We start from the raw sequence: 24,578 nt of genomic DNA, 5'->3' as shown, positions 1-24,578 counted from the left end.
TATCCACTATAGTCTAGGTGATTCCAATAATACTTTGGAAGATTGTGAAGAAAATTGAAGATCAGTTTAGTTTCTTGGTAATACTCTGCGACAGAAAGGATATAAGGGTTAGAGAAAATGAATGAATGACTCTATTATTCCACTGCGTATAATGTAAGTATTCTTATCATTATTTCTCTATGAATTCAATTTTAGAAATATGTTCTAGGTTGTCTCATATTAACTTGTTTAATATTAGATCTACATTAAAATAAATAAAGATCATGTATAAGTTTTCCAACAACAATAAGCACCAAGGCTTGATCACTTCCTCCAACAGAGTCGGACTAAGCATGCCATGGTTGGAATCATAAATGTTGATGCACCACAATAGAATAGAGACTTCAATGGAGATCCAATGCGCAGCTTGCTCGACATGCAAGGCAAAATATACTTCACTCACATTGTGCCAAGATACAAGTAATTGATTATCATCGCCCTTCAGCATTTTCAGCACATCATCGTCCCATGTATACTTAGTGTCGATCTCTTTGAAATAATTCCAACAACGTAGGCACACTTGGAGGAAGGTGGTGTTCATGATTGCAGCATCCTGCCAAATTGTGGCATGATAAAAGTGGCGCCGGCGGTGTAGCATGTGCAGAGCAGCATCAATATGTTGTAAGAACATGAAAATTTGTTAGTACCATCAACATATTTTATGATTGAATTGAAAAAATAAATGTAATTTACATACCAAATCCCAAAGCCAAGTTTGAACCATCTGAAACTACAAGAACTATGCCACACCGTGCGTCCCAGTATGGACGTTCCGATCCCTTTTGTTGTCGATCTTCCCAATCATCCACTTATGGAAGCTCTTCTCTTGCTGCAAGTCACACTTCCTCAAATGTTCAGTAACTATCCCATGTTTATCTACTCTCATCCTCTTCATTGGGTCAGTGAAGTCATCAAAATGCTTGGCCCTGAGTTTCTTCCTGACAACTTCAAGGCCAGCTGCCTCCTCAGGTTGTAGTACTCGTACATTGGGACTGTCGGCGTCACTGGCAACAAGAGATGTTTGGGCCTATGGAGTGGAGGGTGGATCACCGAGCTCGTAGTCATCAGGCAAGATATCAGACTCTGTGTCTAATTTTAAGTGGGTGGATCAATCTGAGACCATTGAAATCAGTTGCGCCAACTGAGCCATGATCGTAGTCAGATTCTGAAGTAAAGTTGTCTAGCCCTCCTCAACCCTCGAGAAATCCTCATAAAAAATGAAAGCGTCCTTTGCATCCTCTGCCAGCTTCTCTACCTCCTTCCCAGGCTCTACTTCCTCCGCTGTAGTCCCAGCCTCCACTACAGTTGATTCCAACTCAGGGAATAACCTAGAATCAATGTCTAGGAGGCTATTGTAGTAGACCACCTCAGCGGGACATGGCTTCAGCATGGAAAATACCACTAAATGCATGGTCAAATAGCATGTGTCGGAAAAACTTTAATAAAACAAACCCTTAATCAATTAATTTGTGACATTTAACAAGATAAAGTGGAACTTACTCGACGCTTGGCAAACATTGGAACAAACTCACCTATCGAAAAAGTGATACCGATCTTTGTAGCCTAGCTAAGCATCCTGGGAATATGGTTCCCACTATTACCACCGTACTTACTCCCAATAGCTGGCATGGCCTCAAAAGCCCAATACAGAAGTGCGGGGGCATAGCCATAGAAACTATACTTCGACTCCATCTATTTTTTGCTTAAACCCACTTTCTTCTCCTCCTCGTAATTTTTCAATTGTTTTTGCATGTCTTTTTGAACTCCTCTAATAACCTTATTAAAGGACAGCTTCCCCCACGGATACTTGAAAAAGTAGTCAAGATCCTCAACCATCTTCAGGGAATCACCCCATATATGTGTTGTCTTCTCTGGGGCATTCAGTAACCCCTCTATCAAATAGCACAAACCCAGCTTAAATGCATCTTCTGGGTTTGTCGGGGCCTTCAAAGCATCTTCTAACTGGGCGAAACTAACCTTGAAATCACCATTAAAGTAATCTTGGAGGATCTGATCACTTGAAAGATGCTCTCTAAATTCATCTGGGGACGGGGTGTTCCCAAATTTCAGCCCAGTGACTAAGGAAAACTCTGCAATCCCAAATCGGCAAAGAGTGTTGCCCAAGTAGAACTGGCCCTCTTCAGGCTTCTTGCTTTCCACCTTCTACAACATAAGTTGATGTAGTAGTACCTCAAAAAAACTAAAGGTCTTAGCCTTGAAGAACTGTCCCAACGGGCATGCCTCTGCTCGTTCAATTAGCTTGTGCCTCCTAAACTTCTCTATAAGGGTTTCCAAGTAAGCACTACCCCTATAGGTGACACGACCAAGAAAGTGCTTCTCCAATGGAACAATGAAATCAGGCATCTGAAAAAAAAAAAAAAAACAAAACAAAGCTGTTAAAAATACAATTTTAAACAATCTGGTAACTATCGAGGACCATCGAGGCATGTCGAGGCCCATCTAAGTTTAAAAAAACCAAACAACATCTAAAATATCGAGGTCTGTCAAGGCCTGTCGAGGTAGCACACAATATTGATGTTGACCATTACTGTCGAGGCCTCGAAGCCTGTCAAGGTCTATCGATGCCTATTAAGGTCTATCGATGCATAGTTTAAATCAGAAAATACCCAATTCTATCAAGGCATATCGAGGCCCATGCAAAATCAGAATATGCATAATTCTATCGGGCCTCAAACAACATTGATGCTTGGCACCATTTTTGAGGACTATCGAGGACTATCGATGTATATCGAGGCAATGCAAAATCATAAAAATGCCTAATTCTATCGAGGCCTCGAACAATATTGATGCTAGGCACCATTGTCGAGGCCTATCGAGGTATATTGGCAATGCAAAATCATAATATATCTAACTCTATCGAGGCGCATCGAGGCCTATCGAGGCACATGCAAAATTAGAAATATGCCTTATTATAACAAGGTCTATCAAGGCCATAACCTAACAGATATTATCGAGTCTTATCGAGGCCTATCGATTTCTGTTGAGGTGAATAAAAATCTCGAAAAAAACCTAGATTTCTTCATACCCCATCCCCAATCTATCCTATGAACAAAAAATTAACAAATAAATCAGGTCCCAGACAATTTATTGCAAAATAAACAAGTAAATCCCTCACCTTTCCCTATTTCGGTGTTGTTTAGTCAATCTCGTGGGTTTTCTGGCCTAACTTCCTACTTCGACAATGATTTCTTGCCACTTTCTGTGTTGTCGTGGTCGTGGAAGACAAAGCCACAGTGAATGCAGGAAAGGAGAGTGAGAATTTTGGTTTCGGGACCAAGAATAGAGAGAGTCTGAGAGAGTAGAGAAAGAAAGTGGGAAACTAATAAGAGGAGTATTTTTTGAACTAATGGAAATACTAGGATAAATACATATGTATACAGTGGGTAGGATATTTTTGCTATGGCACCTTATTTAATGCATCATACGTCAAATTTCCCAATAATAATAGTAAATTAATTAACCACAAATAAGATTCACAAACAAATATTTATCTATATTTAAATAATAATATCTTATAAATATCTCAATTAAATTTAAAAAATTACATTTATTAATATTATAATTTATAAAATGAATAAAAAAATTAGATTAATATAGAAAATAGATTAGTTCTCTCTTTTATATATACTAGATACAAGCAACGTGCAATATGCACATTTGCTTAGTTTTATTTATAGAATTTATTAATTATTTTTATTAAATTTATATTAGTGTGATATAAATTTCAAATAAATATCCTATTTTAATTAAATAATTTATGTATTTTTGCTTAAGTTTATGTTTATTCTAGTTTTTGAATTCGGGATTGACAACAAAAGATTATATATTATATGTTTAATGTAATATTAAATATTATACAATCTGTTGCTAATTGACTGTAGATTATATTACATGTTTAATATGATATTATTATAATAAGTGAGTTTAAGTTTAATTAAATTTTATTTAACTTATAATACATATGATTTTATTATTTTAAAATAATTATCATTGTAAAATATCTCGAAAATATATTATTTTAATTTGTTTAATTATTTATTATTTTAAAATAATTATCATTGTAAACTATCTAAAAAATATCATATTTTAATTTGTTTAATTATTTATTATTTTTAAATAATTATCACTGTAAAATATCTTATTTTAATTTTTTTTTAATTATTTATTTTATTTTATTTAAAATTAAGTGTTTACAAACTACGGTTAAATAAAAGAATATTTTGTTAAATATAAGAATATTATGTTAAAATTAACACTAAAAAAATAAAAAAAAAGTCATTATAAAACCAAAAATTTATGTTATCTGCGCTCTTATTATATAGAAAATGTATATATATATATAAATTATAATAAAAATCATTAGTTTTATACTATTTCTTTCCTTATTTTTTAATGAAAAGAAAAAAAAATCTAATATGTGGTTTCTCTCACTCACCGACATGACAAGAGTGAAGCAAAATCCAATAGAATTCTTTCTTCAATTATCAAAAACCAACCTTCTTTCTTAGCTTGCAAGTCTAAAGATATTCCGTATTAATTCTCCCATGTCCTATTTCAACCATTGACAAAGAAAGATGCTAAAGCTAAATAATATGAGCTTTATCTTTAAAAATAAAAGAAAATAAAGAAAAACATTTTTCCATCCCAAATGAATATATAATTCTATTAAGAGCTTTTTCATAGATACATATATTAATATAAAAAAATAAAAAATCAACAAACCTCATTCATTCATGGGAATAAGAATGAGGAATTACACTCCAAATCTTACGATCTTCATATTTTTCTTATCATTGCTTCTTTATTTCTCAATGGCTTTTTCAGTTCACCAGACCCAAAGACGCTTTCTTCAATGTCTTTTGGCTCATTCTCAAACCTCTCCACTTCCCATCTCTTCAGTCACTTTCTTCCCAGACGATCCTTCATACCCATCTGTACTGAACTCGTACATTAGAAACCTTGTATTCATGTTCCCCAGAACCCCAAAACCAGAGTTCATTGTTGCTCCGACTCATGTTTCTCACATTCAAGCCACTATCGTTTGCTGCAAAATCCACGGCCTCCAGGTCCGAATCCGAAGCGGTGGCCATGATTACGATGGCCTTTCTTACGTCTCTGACGACCCTTTTGTCATAATCGATATGTTCAATCTTCGTAACATAACTGTGAGTACTGAAGATGAAACTGCTTGGATCGAGTCAGGGGCTACTATTGGTGAACTTTACTACAGAATAGCGGAAAAGAGCAAAATCCATGGCTTCCCAGCTGGGGTTTGTCCCACTGTGGGAGTTGGAGGCCATTTTAGCGGAGGGGGCTATGGTAACTTGATGAGAAAATATGGGTTAACTGTGGATAATGTTATTGATGCTCTTGTGGTTGATGTTAATGGCAGGGTTTTAAACAGAGCAGACATGGGTGAAGATCTTTTCTGGGCTATAAGAGGTGGAGGTGGGGCTAGTTTTGGAGTGATTATTTCCTGGAAAATCAAGTTGGTTTCTGTGCCTGAAAAGGTTACTGTTTTCAAGGTTGTAAGGACCTTGGAAGAAGGTGCCACCGACATAGTTCTGCAATGGCAAGAGGTTGCAGATCAACTGTTCGATGAAATTTTCATTAGAGTGGTCTTGATCCCAGTAAACAAGAAAACCCAGAAGACAGTGAAAGCTAAATTTGTGGCCTTATTTCTTGGAAATGCAGAAGAAATTGGTGTTTTAATGGAGAAAAAGTTTCCCAAATTGGGTTTGAAGGCAGAAGACTACATCGAAATGAGTTGGATTGATTCGGTTCTCTTTTGGTCTAATTATCCAATTGGAACTTCCATGAATGTTTTACTTGAGAGGCAACCTCAGTCAGAGAAGTTTCTCAAGAAAAAATCAGATTATGTTCAAGAACCAATTCAAAGAGATGCCCTTGAAGGGCTATGGAAAAAAATGATAGAACTAAAAAAGCCAGCACTAACGTTCAATCCTTATGGTGGAAAAATGAGTGAAATATCGGAGATTGAAACTCCATTTCCTCACAGAGCAGGAAACAAGTACAAAATCCAGTACTCAGTCCAGTGGAAAGAGAAAGATAGTCAGACTTTAGATCAAAATATTGATCGGATTAGAAAGCTTTATGACTATATGACACCTTATGTGTCAAAATCACCAAGGTGTTCTTATCTGAATTACAGAGATGTTGATTTGGGTACCAATGGAGTTGGATATAATGCAAATTATTCAGAAGCAAGTATGTGGGGAACCAAGTATTTTAAAGGGAATTTTGATAGGTTGGTGCAAGTTAAGACTGAGGTAGATCCAGGCAACTTTTTCAAGTATGAGCAAAGCATTCCACCGTTAGCTGCTTGGACGGGTAAATTGGCTCAGTAATTAGTGCTGATATGTATATCTGTATATTTTCAGTTGGCCAAGTGTTAAAAACAAAATAGAGAGAGAAAAATCACACTAGAACTTGCTGGTTGTTATTTTTTATTTTTGTAAGAACAAATAATGGATATTAGTAAACCCGCTTTTAGTTTTAATTTTTCGATTGGGGCCTTATTATGATTAAAAAATTATATTATTTGTATTTTTTTAAAATAGTTGTTTAGTCTCTTTCCTTTTTTTTTAAATATATTTTTTTAAAATTATATTATTGATGGAAAATTGTAGTTTTGATATAATCCTCACATGTTTATTATTTTTTTAGTGATGCTTTCCATTAAGAAATAAGATTTCAGATTTTTATTCCTCGACAAGAAAGAAGATTTTTATTTTGTTACACCACAATTTTCGAAATCGTCATAAATGAGCTTCAAAATGTAGGTTTGTAAAGTGTAAGCTTGAAAATGTTGAGTAAGGGTTTAACACTTGTATAAGTTAACATGTTTCCTGATTTGTTCCAATTGGCGACTAAGCACCAGTTAAGAAGATTTGAGTTTAGGCTTTAAGCTCGAAATGATGAATCTTCTCCGAAGACTAAGTGGAATTCGAGCATTCATTACAAGCTTAAAGAGATTGATCTCTGATGGTTAAGCTCGATGGAATCACTGGCTAAGGATGAGGTTAACCAGAATGACGAGCTCGTGATGTTGGTTGATCTCGAAAGTGTGTAAATTGTATGTTTCAGGTCGATAGTCCAGTTTGAATGCGATTGCTGTTAGAAAATCCCTATTCATTGGGGATTTGTTGTAATCTGATAATTATCCCGATTATCATGAGATATTACATGATTACTGTATTTAATTATATGTATTTCAAATTTGAATTGTTAACCTGTCTATAAATAGACTGGAGAATTTCATTTGTGGATACATACAATTTGGTACTAGGAATACTTTGCAAAAATTGCTTTGTAAAAGCTTTAAGAGAGTTCCACCACTCAATAATATTGACTCGTGGACTAGACAGATTTTAACTGTTGAACCACGTAAAATCCCGATTGTTCTGGTTTATTTTCTTAATTATGTGTTTAGTGCTCTTCATATTTAAGTTTACGAAAAACGGCGTCAAAAGTTTGGTGCTTTCATTGAGAGCATTAAGCAAGTCGTTAGATTGTTTAATCAGAAACCTCCTGAATTACCAATGGCCACCATGAACAACCCCAGTACTGGTGGGCGACCATTGCCCCAAATACCGGAGGAACAAACTCCTCACACTGAAGATTACCTGGGTCGACCTGGGAAGTAGCCCATGGCTGACCAGGACCCAGAGGAAGGGAATGCATCCTCTGATTCCCAAGGATTGCCTGCTCCTAGGCCTGACGAGGATCTATACTATAATCCAGAAAGATACATTCCTATTGTTGAACTGGAGAATTGCCAACTGTGCCAACAATTGGTAGAAGCTACAAGGCGCAACGAAGAGTTGGCCAGACAGGCTACTGAGGTCCAAACACCACCTCGGAGGCCAAGAGGACGTCAGCACGACCGTAAGGAGAGCTGAACAAGGGGTCTAGCAGGCTCAGCCGAGGCTCAAAACAAATCCTGGTGATGAACGCCCAAGGAGAAATACTCAAGCTGAGTCTACTGACAATCTGATCGCGGAGGTGTCTACAGGAACAGGGAATAACCGAGCTCCTCGAGCAACTCGGAACCCTAACCCTGAAGCAGTCAGGAACAACCCGGAACCTGTCCGGGCACATTTTGGACCATCTAGACCCAACAATGGGAGGCCACCACCATCACCTATAAGACATCCACCCTCTCCGATAAGGCACCCTCACCAGTTCGAGAGGCACCACAGCCTGCACCGCAGAGGCCCTCTCGCAGTGGTAGTCGAGATGGGAACCGTTAGGTCAAACCTGGACATAGGGGCGAAAGAGAGGCTACTCGAGAACATAGAGCTCCTCAGCTGTCGGGAAGCCATGTGTCGAGATCACAAACTGATGGGGCGCGGAGGCCAGTGGACGATCCACCTCGTAACCATCGAGCCCCTCAGCCAGAAGGAAATGTTAACTTCATAAGTGGGAGCTTAGACTACACTCGGTCTGTAAGCATATATAATACCGAGCCCAGGAATACTGGAAATTAGGGCAATCATCCTGATCTTCGGGATCACCTGAACCATAACCGGGGGCAGGCCAACCCCACGAACCCTGACTTACGCGACCATTTAAATAGTAAAAAACAACCAGAATATGGAAACCCGAATAACCCTATACTGAGATAAGGAGCTGGAGTTTTTTTAAACAATAACAAGCTCCCCCAAGTTCAAGCTCGGCCTTAGTGGACCTGGTCAAAGAGAGAATTGACCAACTCGAAATGGCCTTCAAGCTCTTACGGGATGAAATGAACAGGGATAAGGCTGAAGGCTCCGATGAGGAGCTCGAGCCTTTTGCCACATATATCTCCAACACTCCATTTCCACAGGGTTTTAGAATACCCAATGTAGCACCATTTGATGGGAACTCAGAACCATGTAGCCATCTAAGCACATTCAATACCATCATGCGAGCCAGCAATGTTGGTTATGAGCTCCAATGTATGTTGTTCCTAGCTACTCTGACATGACTAGCAAAAAACTGGTTCGAAAATTTTAGAAGACATTCGATCTCATCTTGGCATTAACTACCAAAGGAGTTTAAGAAGCAGTTCAATGCCATGGTAGGCGTCAGGCCCGAAGCCTCGGCTTTGACCAACGTCAGACAACAACAGGGAGAGTCACTGAAGAGTTACCTTAAAAGGTTTAATATAGAAGTGGCTCGAGCCCGCAACGTTGACGACAGTGGCTACTTGATGGCTGTAAGAGCTGGTATATTACCAGGGAGTCCCCTTTGGGAGGATATGCAAAGAAAACCCATAAGGTCATTAATTGAGTTCAACAGGAGGGCCCATAGATTTGTCAATGTAGAAGAGGCGAGGTCAAAACTAAATCTGACCTCTAAGCCTGTAACTACAATGAAAAATGTTAACTCGGCCTTGACCTCGGCTGTCCCATCGATGTCAAGACCCTTTGAGGGGATAACCCTTCAAAAAGAAAGAAGAATGAAGGGAATAATCCCTAGGCTGATGGGGGGAGAAAGAAGAAGGGAGACAAGTATCTCTCCTTTTCAATGAGACTCGGGAGAATATATTTTGCCAATGAGAATTAGGTCCCATTTAGATGGCCTGACCCACTGCGGAATCAAAAGGCAAAGAAGGACTCCAATAAATACTGCAGATTCCACAAGGACGTCAGACATACCACTGATGAGTGTCAACACCTGAAGGGTGAGATCGAAGGCTTGATATCGAGGGGATATTTAGGACAGTATGTGAGAAACCGGAATCCCAATCAAGCCTCGACAGGATAGAGGGTCGTGTCTGCACAACCTGCCCAACAGAACAACTCCCGAGCATGGGAGGATGATCGACCTCCCCCTATAGATGGGGAGGATGTGGTAACCATCTCTGGGGGACCACATCTTGCAGGATCGGGCAAAAATTCCCAAAAGAGATACGTAAATGAGCTCAAAACTAGGGACAATTCCCCCTACAAGCTCGGACCTTGAAACTCAACCCATCACTTTTACAAAAGAGGATGCATCACACATCCAGTTTCCTCATAACGACCCCCTGGTCATCACGCTTTAGCTCGCAAATAGAAGGGTACGCAAGGTCTTGATTGATAATGGGAGCTCTGTGAATATTCTTTACAAGGCCACTCTAGAAAAGATGGGAGTCATGCTTCGAGATTTGAAAGCATGTGCAACCACGTTGTATGGATTTTCAAGAGAAGGGATTGCTTGTACAAGATCCATTGAATTCCCCGTAACCTTGGCAGACTATCCAATCTCGGTAACCAAGATAATGGAGTTCGTGGTGGTGGATGCACAGTCGGCCTACAACGTACTGCTCGAGAGACCAACCCTTATTGGGTTGGGGGCAGTATCATCTGTTAGGCACTTGGCCATCAAGTTCCCGACATCTAGTGCCATCAGGACGCTGAAGGGAGACCAGCTCCCAAGAAGGGAATGCTATAGCATTTCTGTGAGAGGGAAAAACCAAACAAGTGCACAGACACTTATGATCATTCAGGAGATGGACGGATTCGTCTTCGAGATATAAGAAGAGATCGACCCCAGAGTCGAAGAAATGCTGATCTCAAACCACTGGGGGAGCTTAAAGAAGTAGAGCTCGATGAGAAAGATACCACGAGGGTGGTCAAAATATGAAAGAACCTTTCTGAAAATGCAAGATAGCAATTACTTATTTTTTGAAAGAAAACCAAGACGTATTTGCATGGTCGCACTCGGATATGGTGGGGATTAGTCTGAATGTCATAAGCCATGCTCTCAACATTGATAAGAGCTTCTCCCCGAAGCAACAACAATGGAGGCTCCTGGACGACAACAGAAAGAAAGCCCTAAAGGAGGAGGTCGAGAGGTTAAAAGCAAATCAGTTTATTAGAGATGCTTTTTATCTCGATTGGATAGCCTGTAACGACCCAAAATTGCTAATAGAGCTTAGGGCCTTGATTAGCATGCTAGGAGGGAATAATTGGTATATGTATGTTTAATTGTTTAAATTCATGATTCATATGATTATATGAATATGTGATATGCATGTTTATGAGTATTAGATATGCATGTGGGCCCCTTATAGCTTAAAAGGGCATATTTGTAATTTTGGCCTGTTGAGGGCATAAATGTGATTTGTGATTGAGAGGATTGAAGCTGAGGGTTGAGCTGTTGATGAAAAGGGCTAGGACTTAGAGCTTGAGGGTTGAAGCTGAGGCTGGTAGCTTGAGAGGATTAAACAAAAAATTTGGGTAAGAACTTTGTCTAGTTGTAGTTGGGAATTTAGGTCATATGGTCAATTAGTTTGGATTCTTGAGTAAAAGTTAATTGATGAATTGTTGGTAGTTTTGGTAGAGTTTTATGGGTTATAATATATTTAAAATTTATGGTTAGAGTCCTGGACTCGCTCTTGTGATTTAGTTGGAAGTGGGGAGTATAATTGGTTTGAATATTTGAGGTTTTTGGCTGGGAAGAGTGTGGAAGAAACCCAGAAATTCTGGGTACGTGGGGGAGCGTCGCGACCCGCATGCCCAGATGGCCCTGGGAGGCTCTCTGCCTTGAAGGTACGTAGTGGCCCTAGGGGACAAGTCGCGACCCGCCTCCCCCTAATGCTTGAAGATTAAGTCTCTGACTTGGGGGGGCGTCGCGACCCTTAGGGCTAGGTCGCGGTCCGCCTAGGGGATTTTGCCTTAGGATGGTTTCTAGGATTGGTAAGGCTCGAGGGTTCGAACCTAGGCGCTCGGGGCGATTTCTACTACCCAGTTTAGTGGAAATCGAGGTCCCGATGGCTAGTTTTTGTCTCCAAAGTATTTGTTTGGATTAGAAATTGATGATCACCCATTGAATCTGTGACTAGGCTTATCGCTAAGGCTTAGGACTAAGGATTGTGCTCGGGACCATTCTTATCCACCGCTCGGGAATTCAAGGTAAGAAAACTGCACCCTTGTGTGGCTGTGTTGGGACTGAGATTCCTTGTATCTGGATATAAGTTTTGTGTAATTTTGATATTGTTATGCGAAACATGAAATGAACGACCTACGAGAGCCGGGGCTAATGACTTGCGCACAGGACGCGGGTTGGACTGTGAGCCGGGGTCAGCTAAATAAACAATGGACTCGACCTAAGCAAGCCAGAGTCAGATGAGTAAATAGAGGGCTCGCCCTAAGTGCGCTGACCTTGACCATTTGTTTTTTGATTAAGATATATCCTTGAAATACCATGCTTACTATTATTTGTTTGATGCTTATGATTTGTTGAGCTTCTGAATGGTTACCTTATAATCATTTGGATGTTATTACTTATTGTGTATTTGCTGTTATGGCTTTCTTGTCGGGCCTTGGCTCACGGGTGCTACGTGGTGCAGGTAAAGGCAAGGAAAAGCTAGACCAACCATGAGTTGGAGAGCTCTGGGGGCGAGGTGTACATTGTCAGCTGCTCGTTCGCCACGGCCGAGGGAAAGTGCAGGGATAGAGCATAAAATTTTTATTTTGCCATTAGAGTGGCCACTAGTTGTACATAACTTTTGAGAGTTGTAAATTTGTCTCTTAAACCTTGTGTTTGGGACCCCATGTACCAAACATCTTAACTGTTAATGATCAAAATATTTTAACCCTAACCTGATAGTTGAATTTAGGAATACATTAATGTTCAAATGACTTGATTAGCAAGTCTTGCACTATTTTAAAATACACAGTGTAACAGTCTTGGTTATCCAGGGCGTTACATAGCCAATCCTGTGCTGGTCCCAAAACCCAATGGAAAATGGCGAACTTGCATCGACTATTCGGACCACAACAAGGCGTGCCCCAAGGACTGTTTTCCCTTGCCTCAAATAGACCAGCTCATAGATGTCACTACAGGCCACGACATCATGTCATTCATGGATGCTTATTCTAGATATAACCAGATTTCCATGCATGCACCTGACCATGAACATACGAGCTTTGTAACATACAAAGGATTGTACTGCTATAACGTTATGCCTTTCAGGCTCAAAAATGCTGGAGCCACATACCAAAGACTGGTAAATAGGATGTTTGCTGAGCAGATAGAAAATAATAAGGAATTTTATGTGGACGATATGTTAGTCAAATCCAAACATAACAATAACCATGTAGATGATCTCGCTGAATGTTTTTCCATACTCTGAAAATACAACATGAAACTTAACCCACAAAAATGCTCATTCGGAGTATCTTTGGGTAAGTTCCTTGGATTCATAGTAAATGCTCGGGGTATAGAGGTTAACCCCGACAAGATCAAGTCTTTAATAGACATGCCCTCACCTAAAAAACATAAAGATTTCTAGAGCTTAATTGGGCGAATGACGGCCATAAGTAGGTTTATCTCGAAGTCTACAGACCGGTACCTTCCATTCTTTAATCTTTTAAAAGGGGGCAAAGAGTTTGAGTGGTCAGATGAGTGTGAACTCGCGTTTCAGAATCTTAAGAAACACCTCACGGAATCGTGGTCAGATGAGTGGTCATAAACGTGCAACTAAGGTTAATGTAATGGGTTAGGGTTAAATTTTTTGGTCAAAGGAACTGTTGAATTTTCATTTAAAATTTTAATACATACATGAGATCCCAAAATATTACAAACATATGTTGAAAATGGTATATACAAGTCAAAAGTACAATCAGTCGGCCTATGCGGCAAAATAAGGGATACGACCCTAGTTCCTCTGAGATATCCTCGGCCGTGGTGGATGAGCAGCCCCACATGTACACCCCGCCACCGAAGCTCTCTAACTCATGGTTGGTCAAGCTTTCCTTTTCCCTTACCTGCACCACATAGCACCCGTGAGCCAAGGCTCAGCAATAAAACTTAAACATGTGCATGAATAGTAAATAAAGATTCCAAATACTTATCTAGAATGCCCAATAGTAATACCAACTCATGCATGCATACAATACAAGAAATGATCATTAAATCATTTTGGGCTCGCTGCCCTGACTAGTTGACCATAGAGTCATCCCAGGGCCCTATGCCCTAGCTATGTGATCATAGAATCACTTAGGGCCCTTGCCCTTAGCTCTGAGGAACTAGCCATAGATTTAGCCAAGCGATTTGTTTTCCAACGACCATAGGGTCGGCCAACGTAATATTACGTTCCTGATTGGGCTTAAGCCTTTTGTTAACGTAGTATTTCACCAACAGTAGATTAAGAAATCTAGTAAGGATATTAGTGCTTAATTGTAAAACGAAATGAAATAATAAGAACCCTTTCGTACACACACAACTTTTACGTGGTTAAAATCCACCTAGTCCACGAGATAGTATTATTGCTTTTCTCTCACAATTTCTATAGAGTTTTTGTAATACAAAAAGGTCGTCCCCTTCCCTGTCCATTATCCCTGATATTTATAGGGAATTTTTTTGGACAAATTTGGGTAACCACGTGAATAAATAAGGTATACATTTAATATAGATTATTCCCATTTACATTGGGATATGTTTTGATAACGTAATAGAATATACTCCTGCTATCTCGGATAATAAATGATAGATGTGCAATATAGCCTGGGCATTAATGAGAGTATAAGGAGCCTCCGAATCTCTTGGGATCCTACAGTATACATTTTGACCAGGTTCCCATGAGTTGAATATCTCACCCGAGCTGGTGTTTAAAGACTATCTGAACCTAAGTTCGTATTAAGCTAAGAGCGCCCAAATGTGGATCTGGCCACTATAAGTCTCGAACTGGATTGTTATTCTAAGAGGCAGTCTGATAGCAACCTGTATGTCGCGTATGAACTGGATTGAGTCTCGAGGTTCTCACATCATTGTTAACTAGATGTTCTACTTGGCCATTTTTCCACATATTCATTTTCCAGCTATATCCGAGCTGAGTAATTGAACTCATGCTAATTTTAGGGTACAACATTTCCCCCCCAAGCTCCTGCTCGTGCTTGATGTCGTCACTTTCTGACATGCACAGTAGGATCTTTTAGGCTTATGCCATATAAAATCGTGTCGGCCCACTACTCGAGTATCGGACACGTGGCTGTCTGTAATTGGCGTCTGTTTGGGTTTCAAGGACTGTGACAACTGTCATATCAACTTTTTACCGCCATATGGTTCATTTAATCTTGGCATTTGGATCTCTAGCTAACCCAATCGGATGGCCCAAATTAATTTCCGTAGTTTACGTATAAATAGGGTGATCAGACCCGAACCCTCACCACCTTTGCATTCAAAAAGTTTCCATTTCAAAAACAAGATTTTCCTTTTTCTTCTCCAAATTCTCCCAGAAAACCTTCATCGACTTTCAGACTCTCAAAATCTTTCAGGGAGTTTCATGTGGACGTATCAAGGCTTTCTTTGAACCAATCTTATAAACTGTAAGAATTTCTTCACCTGGTTTGAATTTTTTAATTCTTCGCTTTATAGTGAGTTTTTTTTTTTTTTGTTGTTGTGAGAAACGTCCTTTGCTCAATGTTGTTTAGGCTACATCTGAGTATAAATAGGAAATATGGTTCAGTTTAGGCTAAATGAACGATACTAGGCTTATTTAGAAATAAGGTTCTCATAAAACTGGGCAAATTTTATGGGTTTTACATTGAAAATTCTATTGGTAAAATCGATTTGAATACCTATTTGGGGTGTAGAAGCGAAGGGGTTTTAGGTCTGGTTCTGGGTAACTTAAAAGTTACGATTCCTTAAGCGGTTTGCATTAAATCAATTTCAAAAGAAAAGTAGTGGGTTTGACGAGTCTGACACACGAATCCCGAAGTATCAAGGAATTTTAAGAAATCCAAGTGCATGGCCTACGACCACGTGTTAAGGCTAGAACACATCTTTGTTCGTGTAAATTTTTAAATCCCAAAAGTAAACCACTTAAACCCTCGGATCTTCGTACCCATACCATCGTAGCTGGTAATTGTCTTAGGTCGCCACTAATAGGCCGCTTTGTCATTAGGTGATCTAAATCATGACTCCCACAAAGAAAAACACCGCAAGCTCCTTTACTCAGAGCAAATATAAGGGCAATCAGGCCGCCTCTGACTCTCCCATTCCTCATTTTGGCTTTGTGGTGGAAAGGGAAATCATGGTCGACCCCAATACATTCTTTGAGGCTGAGCACATAGTATCCCAGATCACAACTCGGGGGAAAGTTAACAAGATCCTTCTGAGTCATGGGATTGAGATAGGAGTTGATGGCCTCCATGCCAGACCTCCGTTAGAAGGGGAGTGAAGCTACGCCCCTCTTTAAGACGACTATGGGGCTTTGAGTGATGAGCACCCGAAGGCAAGTGCCTTCCTCCCATTGGACTAGTATTTTGTAGACTTTCCGAACTACGTCAAACTGGCTCCATTTCAGCTCCCACAAATCTCATACATACTTTTGGAAAGGTTAAAGTATTTGTTTCTGAGGCACGAGTGGGAGGTCCCTACTCCGGCAGATATCATGTATTTATTTTTCCTCAAGGCCAGTCCCGACCAGAAGGGGCAAGGTGACGGTTTTTACTGCCTCACTCGTTTTCCCAACTTAGCATCCGTAATCGACATCCACAGCCACCTAAAATGACTATAAAGACTTGTTCTTTATGTCAAATGGGTTCAAGATTTGTGAACACCGATACTTTAACCTCGTAAGTCTTCTATCTTTATGAATTCAACATGTGAACTTCTTATCACTTTCACACACTTTTTTTTTATTCTAACTGAGTTCTTTACTTGTGAAGTTATATTTGTGAGGATAGGGAAATCTGAGACCCTTGGGGGTCAATATGAGACCTTGTCTAGTCTTCCTCCAAAGGAGAAAGAATACCGTCAGGTTGTTAATGATGCCACCATTGTGGCCCGCAACCTGATCAGCAAGGTCCAGACGTTGGCTCTCAAGACCCGAGTTCCTCTTCTTGTTATCCCCAAGCTCCCTCCTCCTCAAGAAACCTTGCCAGCCAACGAAGACATCGAGGAAGAGGAAAACGTGGCACCATTGGTGCACAAAAGGTGAGCTCCTGAAGATAATCAGGAACTTGTTCCAGAACGAGCTGCGTCTGGGGCAGCTATCGACCTCTCCGGCCAAGGTACCTCATACCCATACAGAGAGTTAGATCGGGTTGCTACCAGTTATAAACTAATTCGATTCAACCCCAACCAACTCATTATTTGTCATCATATTGACCCAGACCTAAACACAACCCTCCTTCAGTGTGTGGACCATTTGGTGGTACGCTATGACCACAACTACCCCAAAGGTACCATTGTGGTTGACAACACTCTTAATTTTAGGTCCACCATTTTTGAAGAGTATTGGACAAACTGTAGGACCTAGCCTTCCCTGGGTTAGGGTGCATATGCCCCTGGTTCTAGGCAGTACATAGATGAACCCAGCTCCAAAGAAGGACTTGAACCCCATAGGACCCATGAGGTCATAATTTTAGATTCTCCCCCACCTCTGTTAATCCAAGAGTTAGAGGTAGTGCCTAGCCCAATCAATAACCCTGAGCTGATCGTAGTAGATTCCTCCCCTGGCTCTGAGGGTAGTGTTCTTGCTCTTGTTCTTGTGTTTATATTACTTTGAATAATTATTTATTAACTCTAAACCCTCTGTTCGCTCTTTTTTAGGTGAAGAGATGGAGCTGCCAAAGTTTGAGGGGTGCTTTGAAGGCTGGTGGGACCGGAGCTGGTCCCGTGTTGAAGAGGGCCAGAGTGACGAAGAAACCAGCTCTGAAGACTGGGGGTACCACCGAGTCTACGGCAAAAGACAAAGGTGTCAGCTCCACCCTAGAGCAGCCACAAAAGAAACTCCCCCAGCTTCGGTAACAACAGTCACGGTTCACCAAGCTCCTCCTCCTCTTCCTCGACACGTACCTCCCTCAAATCCTCAAGTGATCTAAGGCGAGGCTCCCACCGTCCAGATCCCGGTCAAACCGCTCGACCTGGACAAGATCCTCGAAGCATTTCAGGGTACTGTGTATGAAATGGAGAGCCATATGGTTGGCCATGTCTACAGAGCCAACGTCAGAGACTTAAGGGATATAGAGGAGCGTACTCCCGAGGACGTCCTCGAATCTACTATGGGGATGAACCTCACCGTGAGTCCTTCTCACTCTTTTTCTTTTTTCTTTTTTCCTTAGGTTTTTTTCTATAAACTATTCTTCACTTGGCTCATTCTTTTGCAGTTTGTCTTAGCTCAATTTTGAGGAATTGCTCGGGTTAAAGCCAAGGACGAGGAGCTTCGAGCTGCCCTGAGCACCACTCAAGAGAGCAAATAGACCGCCAAGGCTGCCTTGGTTTCCTCCCAGGAGAGCGAGCAGTGTGCAAAAGCCACCATGTCTGCCTCCCAGAATTAGTTCATGGAGGTGAGCCGTTGCGTGGACCAGCTTTAGGCCGAAAAATGAAGAACTCAAGAAGAAGTTGAATGAGGTTGAGGCCAAGGCCAAGGAGGAATCTGCGGAGTCATTGACTCAAATGGAGAAGATAATTTACCGTTGTTAGGCTTTCAACTAGGATAGGAACTTCTCCTGTATGCAACCTGAGCTGTGGGAACCATATCTTGCCAGGTTCAAGATTCGGTTCTCACAGGAGCCCTTGGAGACCGCCGAAGCCTCTGAAGCTGTTGAGGGAGATGGCGAGGAGGTGTCTACTCTGGAGCGAGCTGTCGAACCTCAATGACCTATTATTTTTACTTTTATTTTTTTATGCTTCTGTAATTAAGTCCCTCAGGACCAAAATAATTGCCTTCGGATTCAGGTCGAGGTTTTTTCTCCTCAAGATGACAATATTTTTTTTTAATATACTTTTAAATTGTGATCTATTTGTATTTCCTTTAGTCTATTGTTTTCTCATGCTTATGAATCCTTAGATTCTCGTACATTCGAAATCTTAGGGGTTGATATCTTAGTTGTATCCAAGATTTTGCTTGCTTAATCGCGTCATACCTGTTAAGAGTCAGGCCATGGACCTGGTCACATCCAGGATTTTTTAATAAGCTTAATAGCATTGTACCTATTAGTAATCAGGCCTCGAACCTGCTTATATCCAGGGTTTTATTGTTAGAGATTTCTCAAACTTAGTTTGCATTCGTAATTTTGAAGATTTGAGCTTTAAAATGTCGTTGAATAATCAATTTTCCAAACTCTAAGTTTTAATCTTTATCCAAATAAGCTGAACTCTCTTCAAAGCTCTCTTCGGTTATGTGCTCCCCAAGCAACCAAAACGTATAAATATTCTTGGTTGCTTTTACAAAGTGAGCTTGTGATAACAAAACATTAAAATTGGTTACTTAATAATACAGCTGTTATTAAACTGAAAGGGATTTTATAAATAAGCCTTAAATAAATGGCAATTCTGAAAACATTAAAGACAACAAAACTATTGATAATACTTTTTTAAGTGTAAGGGATTCCAGGTCCGTAGAACTACTTCTCCACTCAACCGGGCTAGCTTGAAAGTTCTTTCACGCAGGATCTCCACGATATGAAATGGTCCTTCCCAAAAGTGATCTTCTGTTGATAATGGGTGAACTATAATTGTAATGCCTCTCAGTTTTCTTCGATTAGATCGAGGGATGCACTAAGTAGCTCATGGTTATGATCCTGATCAAAGGTATTTTGTATGTGAGTCATTAGCATCGCCTCAATTGGGAGCATAGCCTCGCTTCCAAAGGTCAGGGAAAAAAGGGTATGTCCTGTGGATGTTCGATGTGATGTCCGGTAAACCCAAATTACTTGTGGGAGCTGCTCAGGCCATAATCCCTTGGCCTCATCCAGTCTTTTCTTCAAGCTTGCCTTCAGGGTCTTATTTATGGTCTCGACCTAACCATTGGCATGTGGGTATCCTACCGACGAGAAAATTTTGGTTATGCCATATTTTTCACAAAAGTTTGTGAAGAGATCACTATTGAACTGAGTTCTATTGTCTGACACGATCTTTTTCGGGAGTCTAAATCGACATATGATATTTTTGACAACAAAGTTCAGGACTCTCTTCGAGGTGATTGTTACCAAAGGTTCAGCCTCTACCCACTTCGTGAAATAATCGATGGCGACAACCGCATACCAAACTCTTCCTTTTCCTGTTGGTAGAGAACCAATTAAGTCAATTCCCCATGCTGCAAATGGCCAAGGGGAAGATATCATGGTTAGCTAGACAGGAGCAGCTCGGGCAAGTATGGCAAAGCATTGGCATTTGTCACAATTATGCACATACGAGATCGAGTCCTTCGTCAGAGTGGGCCAAAAATAGCCATGTCTCAATACCTTTAGAGCTAGGTTTTTCCCCCCAGCGTGGTCTCCATAGAAGCCTTTATCTATTTCTTGCAAAATAGTATGTGCTTCCTCGGGCAAAATACATCACAGGAGGGGCAGTGAATGCCCTCTTCGATATAGGACCCCTTCAACCATAACATACTGCAGAGCTTGTTACAACACCTTTCTCGCGTCCTTGCGATCGTCAGGTAGCTTTCTAGTTGTGAGGTACTACTATGGGGGTCATCCAGGTCAATTTTATGTCTATCATTCTGACCTCAACCATCGCTGCTGCTATACTCAGACTTTCCAAGAACTCCATCGGAACTACATTCAATGTATCTACCTCTTTGGTGGTAGCAAATCGAGCCAGAGCATCAGCGTTGGAATTCTACTCGTGGGGTACTTGCTCGACGGAGCTAAACTCGAACTTAGACAACTCGCCCTTTACCTTAGCCAAGTAGACTGCCATCTTGATGCCTTGAGCTTGGTATTCCCCTAATATATGATTAACCACGAGCTAAGAATCACTATAACTTTGGATAGCTTTTGCCTTTAGCTTTTTCGCCACCCTTAGCCCTGCCAGTAGGGTCTCATATCCCGCTTCGTTGTTGGATACTTCAAACTCGAACCTGAGAGATGTATGGAACCAATGTCCTTCAAGTGAGATTAAGATTATCCCACCTCCAGATTCATTTTCGTTAGATGATCCATCAATGAAGATTTTCCATAATTGTTGAACCGACTCCCTTATCAGCTCAACCTGAAAACCTGTGCACCCAGCCACAAAATCAGCAAGGGCTTGGCTCTTGATTGTCGTTCATGGCATATATAATATCTCAAACTAGCTAAGTTCGATGGCCCATTTTAATAGATGTCCCGATGTTTCAAGCTTTTGCAAATCCTACCTTAAAGGTTGGTAGGTTGAGACGTGAATAGAATGGGGCTGGAAGTATGGCCTAAGCTTCCTTGAAGCCAAAATGAGAAAGAATGCAAGCTTTTCTATCAATGGGTACCGTGATTCACCTTTGAGAAGCCTTACATAATATACGGGTTTCTGCGCCCGATTTTCTTCTCAAACTGACATAACACTAATTGCATTTTCAGTCACGGCTAGGTAAAGAAACAAACATTCTCCGGATGTCGATTTTGATAGTTTGGGGGTTCAACTAGGTGCATTTTCAGGTCGAGAAATGCCTGTTCCCAGTCTTCAGTCCATTCAAATTTCTTGTTTCCTCTGAACAAGTTATAGAATGGTTGACACTTGTCAGTGGATTTTGAAACAAAATGGTTTAAAGCCGCCACCTTTCTAGTTAGGCTGTGTACTTCCTTACACGACCTGGGCGAAGGAATTTCTAACATTGACCTCATTTTTTCTGGATTCGCCTCTATCACCCTTGTGTTGACTATAAACCCCAGAAACTTTCCCAACGCAACTCTGAAAGTGCACTTTTGAGGATTTAGCTTCATGTCGTACTTTCTCAATATGCCAAAACATTCTTCCAGGTTGGATAAATGGTTACTGGTAGTCTTTGATTTGATGAGCATATCATCGACATACACCTCAACGTTTCTCCCGATCTGGTTAGCGATCATTTTGTTGACTAACTATTGGTATGTAGCTCCGGTGTTTTCAGCCCGAATGGCATAACTTTGTAGCAATATACGTTATGCTCGGTCATGAAGCTGGTATGCTCTTGGTCTACATGGTTCATCGCGATCTGGTTATATCTAGAATACACGTCCATGAAAGACATGAGCTCGTGACCGGCTGTGGTGTCTACCAACTGATCAATTCTTGGTAGTGGGAAACAATCCTTGGGACAAGCCTTGTTGAGGTCGCATAAATCGATACAAGTTCTCCACTTCCCATTTGGCTTTGGGACCAGCACGGGGTTAGCAACCTAGATCAGGTATTTTTCTTCCCTGATAAATCCGCATTTAAGTAGGCGAGCTACTTCTTCTTCTAACGCTTCATATCATACTATCCACAAAAGCCTCTGTTTTTGGGACTTTGCAGGCACATTCTTGTCCATGTTTAAGGTATGCAGTATTACACTCAGACTGATTCCCACCATATCCTCATGCGACCAGGCGAAGACATCCAAGTTCTTCCTCAGGAATTCGACCAGCTCCTTCTTCCTTCGGCTTCAAGATTTTTTCCAATTTTGAAAACTCTTGAAGGTGCTTCTGGGTCGATATTTACTTCCTCGAGCTCTTCTATTGCTTTGAGATCAGATCTATCTTCGCCTATTCATGGATCAATATCATCCCGTTAGGCGACCTCATCTCGTTCACCTATGACCATCGCCTGCTGCCCAGGTTGTGATTTTCCCTTCATAGCAATGTTGTAGAATTCTCTTACAGCGAGCTGGTCTCCTCTTATTGTGCATATTCCCGAGGTTGAAGGGAACTTCATTCCCAGGTGTCAGATCGAGGTGATGGCTTCAAAAACCATCAGCGTGGGTCGTCCCAAAATCACTTTATACGCATCCGGACAATCGATTACCACAAACTCAAGTATTTTAGAGACAGTTCATGACTCTTCTCCCAATTTAACCAACAGTCCAATCGTCCCTATGGACGCTGTTCCTTCACCTGAAAATCCGTATAGAGTCATTGAGGTCTCCTTCAAATCGGTTACAGACAATCCCATCTTTTATAGGGTGGACCTGAAAAGCACATTTACGGAACTTCCATTATCCACCAGTATCCTTCGTACCCTTCGGTTAGAGAGCTGTACGGTTACCACCAGCGATTCATTATGTGGGAATTGAATGTGGCTAGCATCCTCTTCCATGAAAATGATTGGTTGTTTTCCTAACCTCTATTGTTTCTATAACCGCTGCTCCAGGACAAACTCCACAGCATTATGAGTTTTCAACTCATTAATATACCTCTTTTGGGCCCCGCTGCTCGTGCCTGCCAAATGAGGTCCTCCGGTAATAATAGTTATATCTCCTCCTACTATCGAGGGAGGGTCAACCTGATTCATCCAAGCTCTAGGCTAACCTGTCAGGGCTTCCGGAGATGGATGAGAATTCTACCAAGCAGGTTGATTGTGAAAAACTCGATTTCGAGCATACTGGGCTAATGGTCCAGCCCAAATGAGTGTCTCAATCTCATTTTTCAGTTGTCAGCAATCATGTAGAGTCCAAGAACTTTACTTAGCTAGTTAGATAGTAGTATTATAGTATTTATAGTATTATCTTTATGACTGTGGATTTTTGGTTCAGACCGGGACTTATTTGGACACTCATAGTAGTACTTGTAGATTTTCTAAGTTTAACCTATAGTTTAAGAATATTAATGTTAACCTAAGGTTTGAATAATATGACTGATATTAAGGATAATATTTATTATACTATAAGGTTTAGATAAGAACCAATAGGATTTTAAGCACATGTTATGTATGGGTGATTAAGGATTAAGTATTTTGAGGATTAAATTTAATAGGAGTAAAGTTTGAATGCTCTAAGGTCAGTCAGCAGCTTTGAATACGTTTGAGGGGTTAGTCAAGGCTGTTTACTCAATTTGAATTAAGCTAAAAATGTGTAATTTCGTGTTTTAAATAATCTGCGAATGCCGATATATCGCAGCTATAGGGGGCGATATATCGCAGCACGTAGATACGGAAAACACGAAACGATGCACAACTGCCTTGGGCTTACTGGCCCAGGCGATATATCGCTTACAGGGGGTGATATATCGCCTCCTTCAGCTTATTTTGAAAGTTTTTGAATTTGTTTTCCATTCAGCCATTCAACCTTTTGATAAGTCCAGCACCTTTTTGAACGAGTCTTCAGCCTCTGCTGAACGATTATTCAAATTATTTTCACCTAAAAAGCCATTATTTTTATTCAAGTTAAATTAAGGTCCTTTCATTCCCAAACTCTATAAATAGGACCTAGTACCCATCCATTATTCATCTTTTCCTCTAAGTTCAGAGGCTGCAAGTTCCTAGGTGAGTGTGAGAGTGTAAACACTTGGGTGGGGAAATCATAAGCTTGATCATCATAAGCTTATCAAACACTTGGGAAAGTAAGGTTTCATAGTATTTCGGTTCGAGGTTTAGATTGATCTTACAAGTCTTCAAGGTAACCCAAACTCTAGTTCATTTCTGTACCTTTTCTTTAAAAGTTCTCATAGTCTTCTACTTATTCTAACCTTATTCTTATTTTGGTTAGGAAATCTAAGATCTTGCACATAAGTTTGGTTAAGTATTTTTGTCAATGGTTTAGTCCTTCCATTCCATTCATTTCTCTTCTTCACTATACTCACTCTTTTTCAAATGGTTCTTAGGAGTGTTCCAAGTCCCAACTCTGTCCTCTTATCCCGGTAATT

General features: G+C 40.5%; 1 protein-coding gene across 1 annotated transcript; it reads left to right on the top strand.

Moving 5' to 3' along the window:
* The first annotated feature begins 4,747 nt into the window (after positions 1–4,747).
* On the top strand, positions 4,748–6,585 carry LOC133802672 (berberine bridge enzyme-like 8). Its single transcript, XM_062241026.1, has one exon. The coding sequence runs from the start codon at positions 4,794–4,796 to the stop codon at positions 6,426–6,428; it is 1,635 nt and encodes a 544-aa protein (XP_062097010.1). The 5' UTR covers positions 4,748–4,793; the 3' UTR covers positions 6,429–6,585.
* The last annotated feature ends 17,993 nt before the right edge of the window (positions 6,586–24,578 follow it).

The sequence above is a fragment of the Humulus lupulus genome, chromosome 9 (assembly GCF_963169125.1).
Source record: "Humulus lupulus chromosome 9, drHumLupu1.1, whole genome shotgun sequence".
NCBI classification, from domain to species: domain Eukaryota; kingdom Viridiplantae; phylum Streptophyta; class Magnoliopsida; order Rosales; family Cannabaceae; genus Humulus; species Humulus lupulus.
Note: the sequence above shows the minus strand (reverse complement) of the source record. Positions and strands in the feature narration are given on the sequence as shown.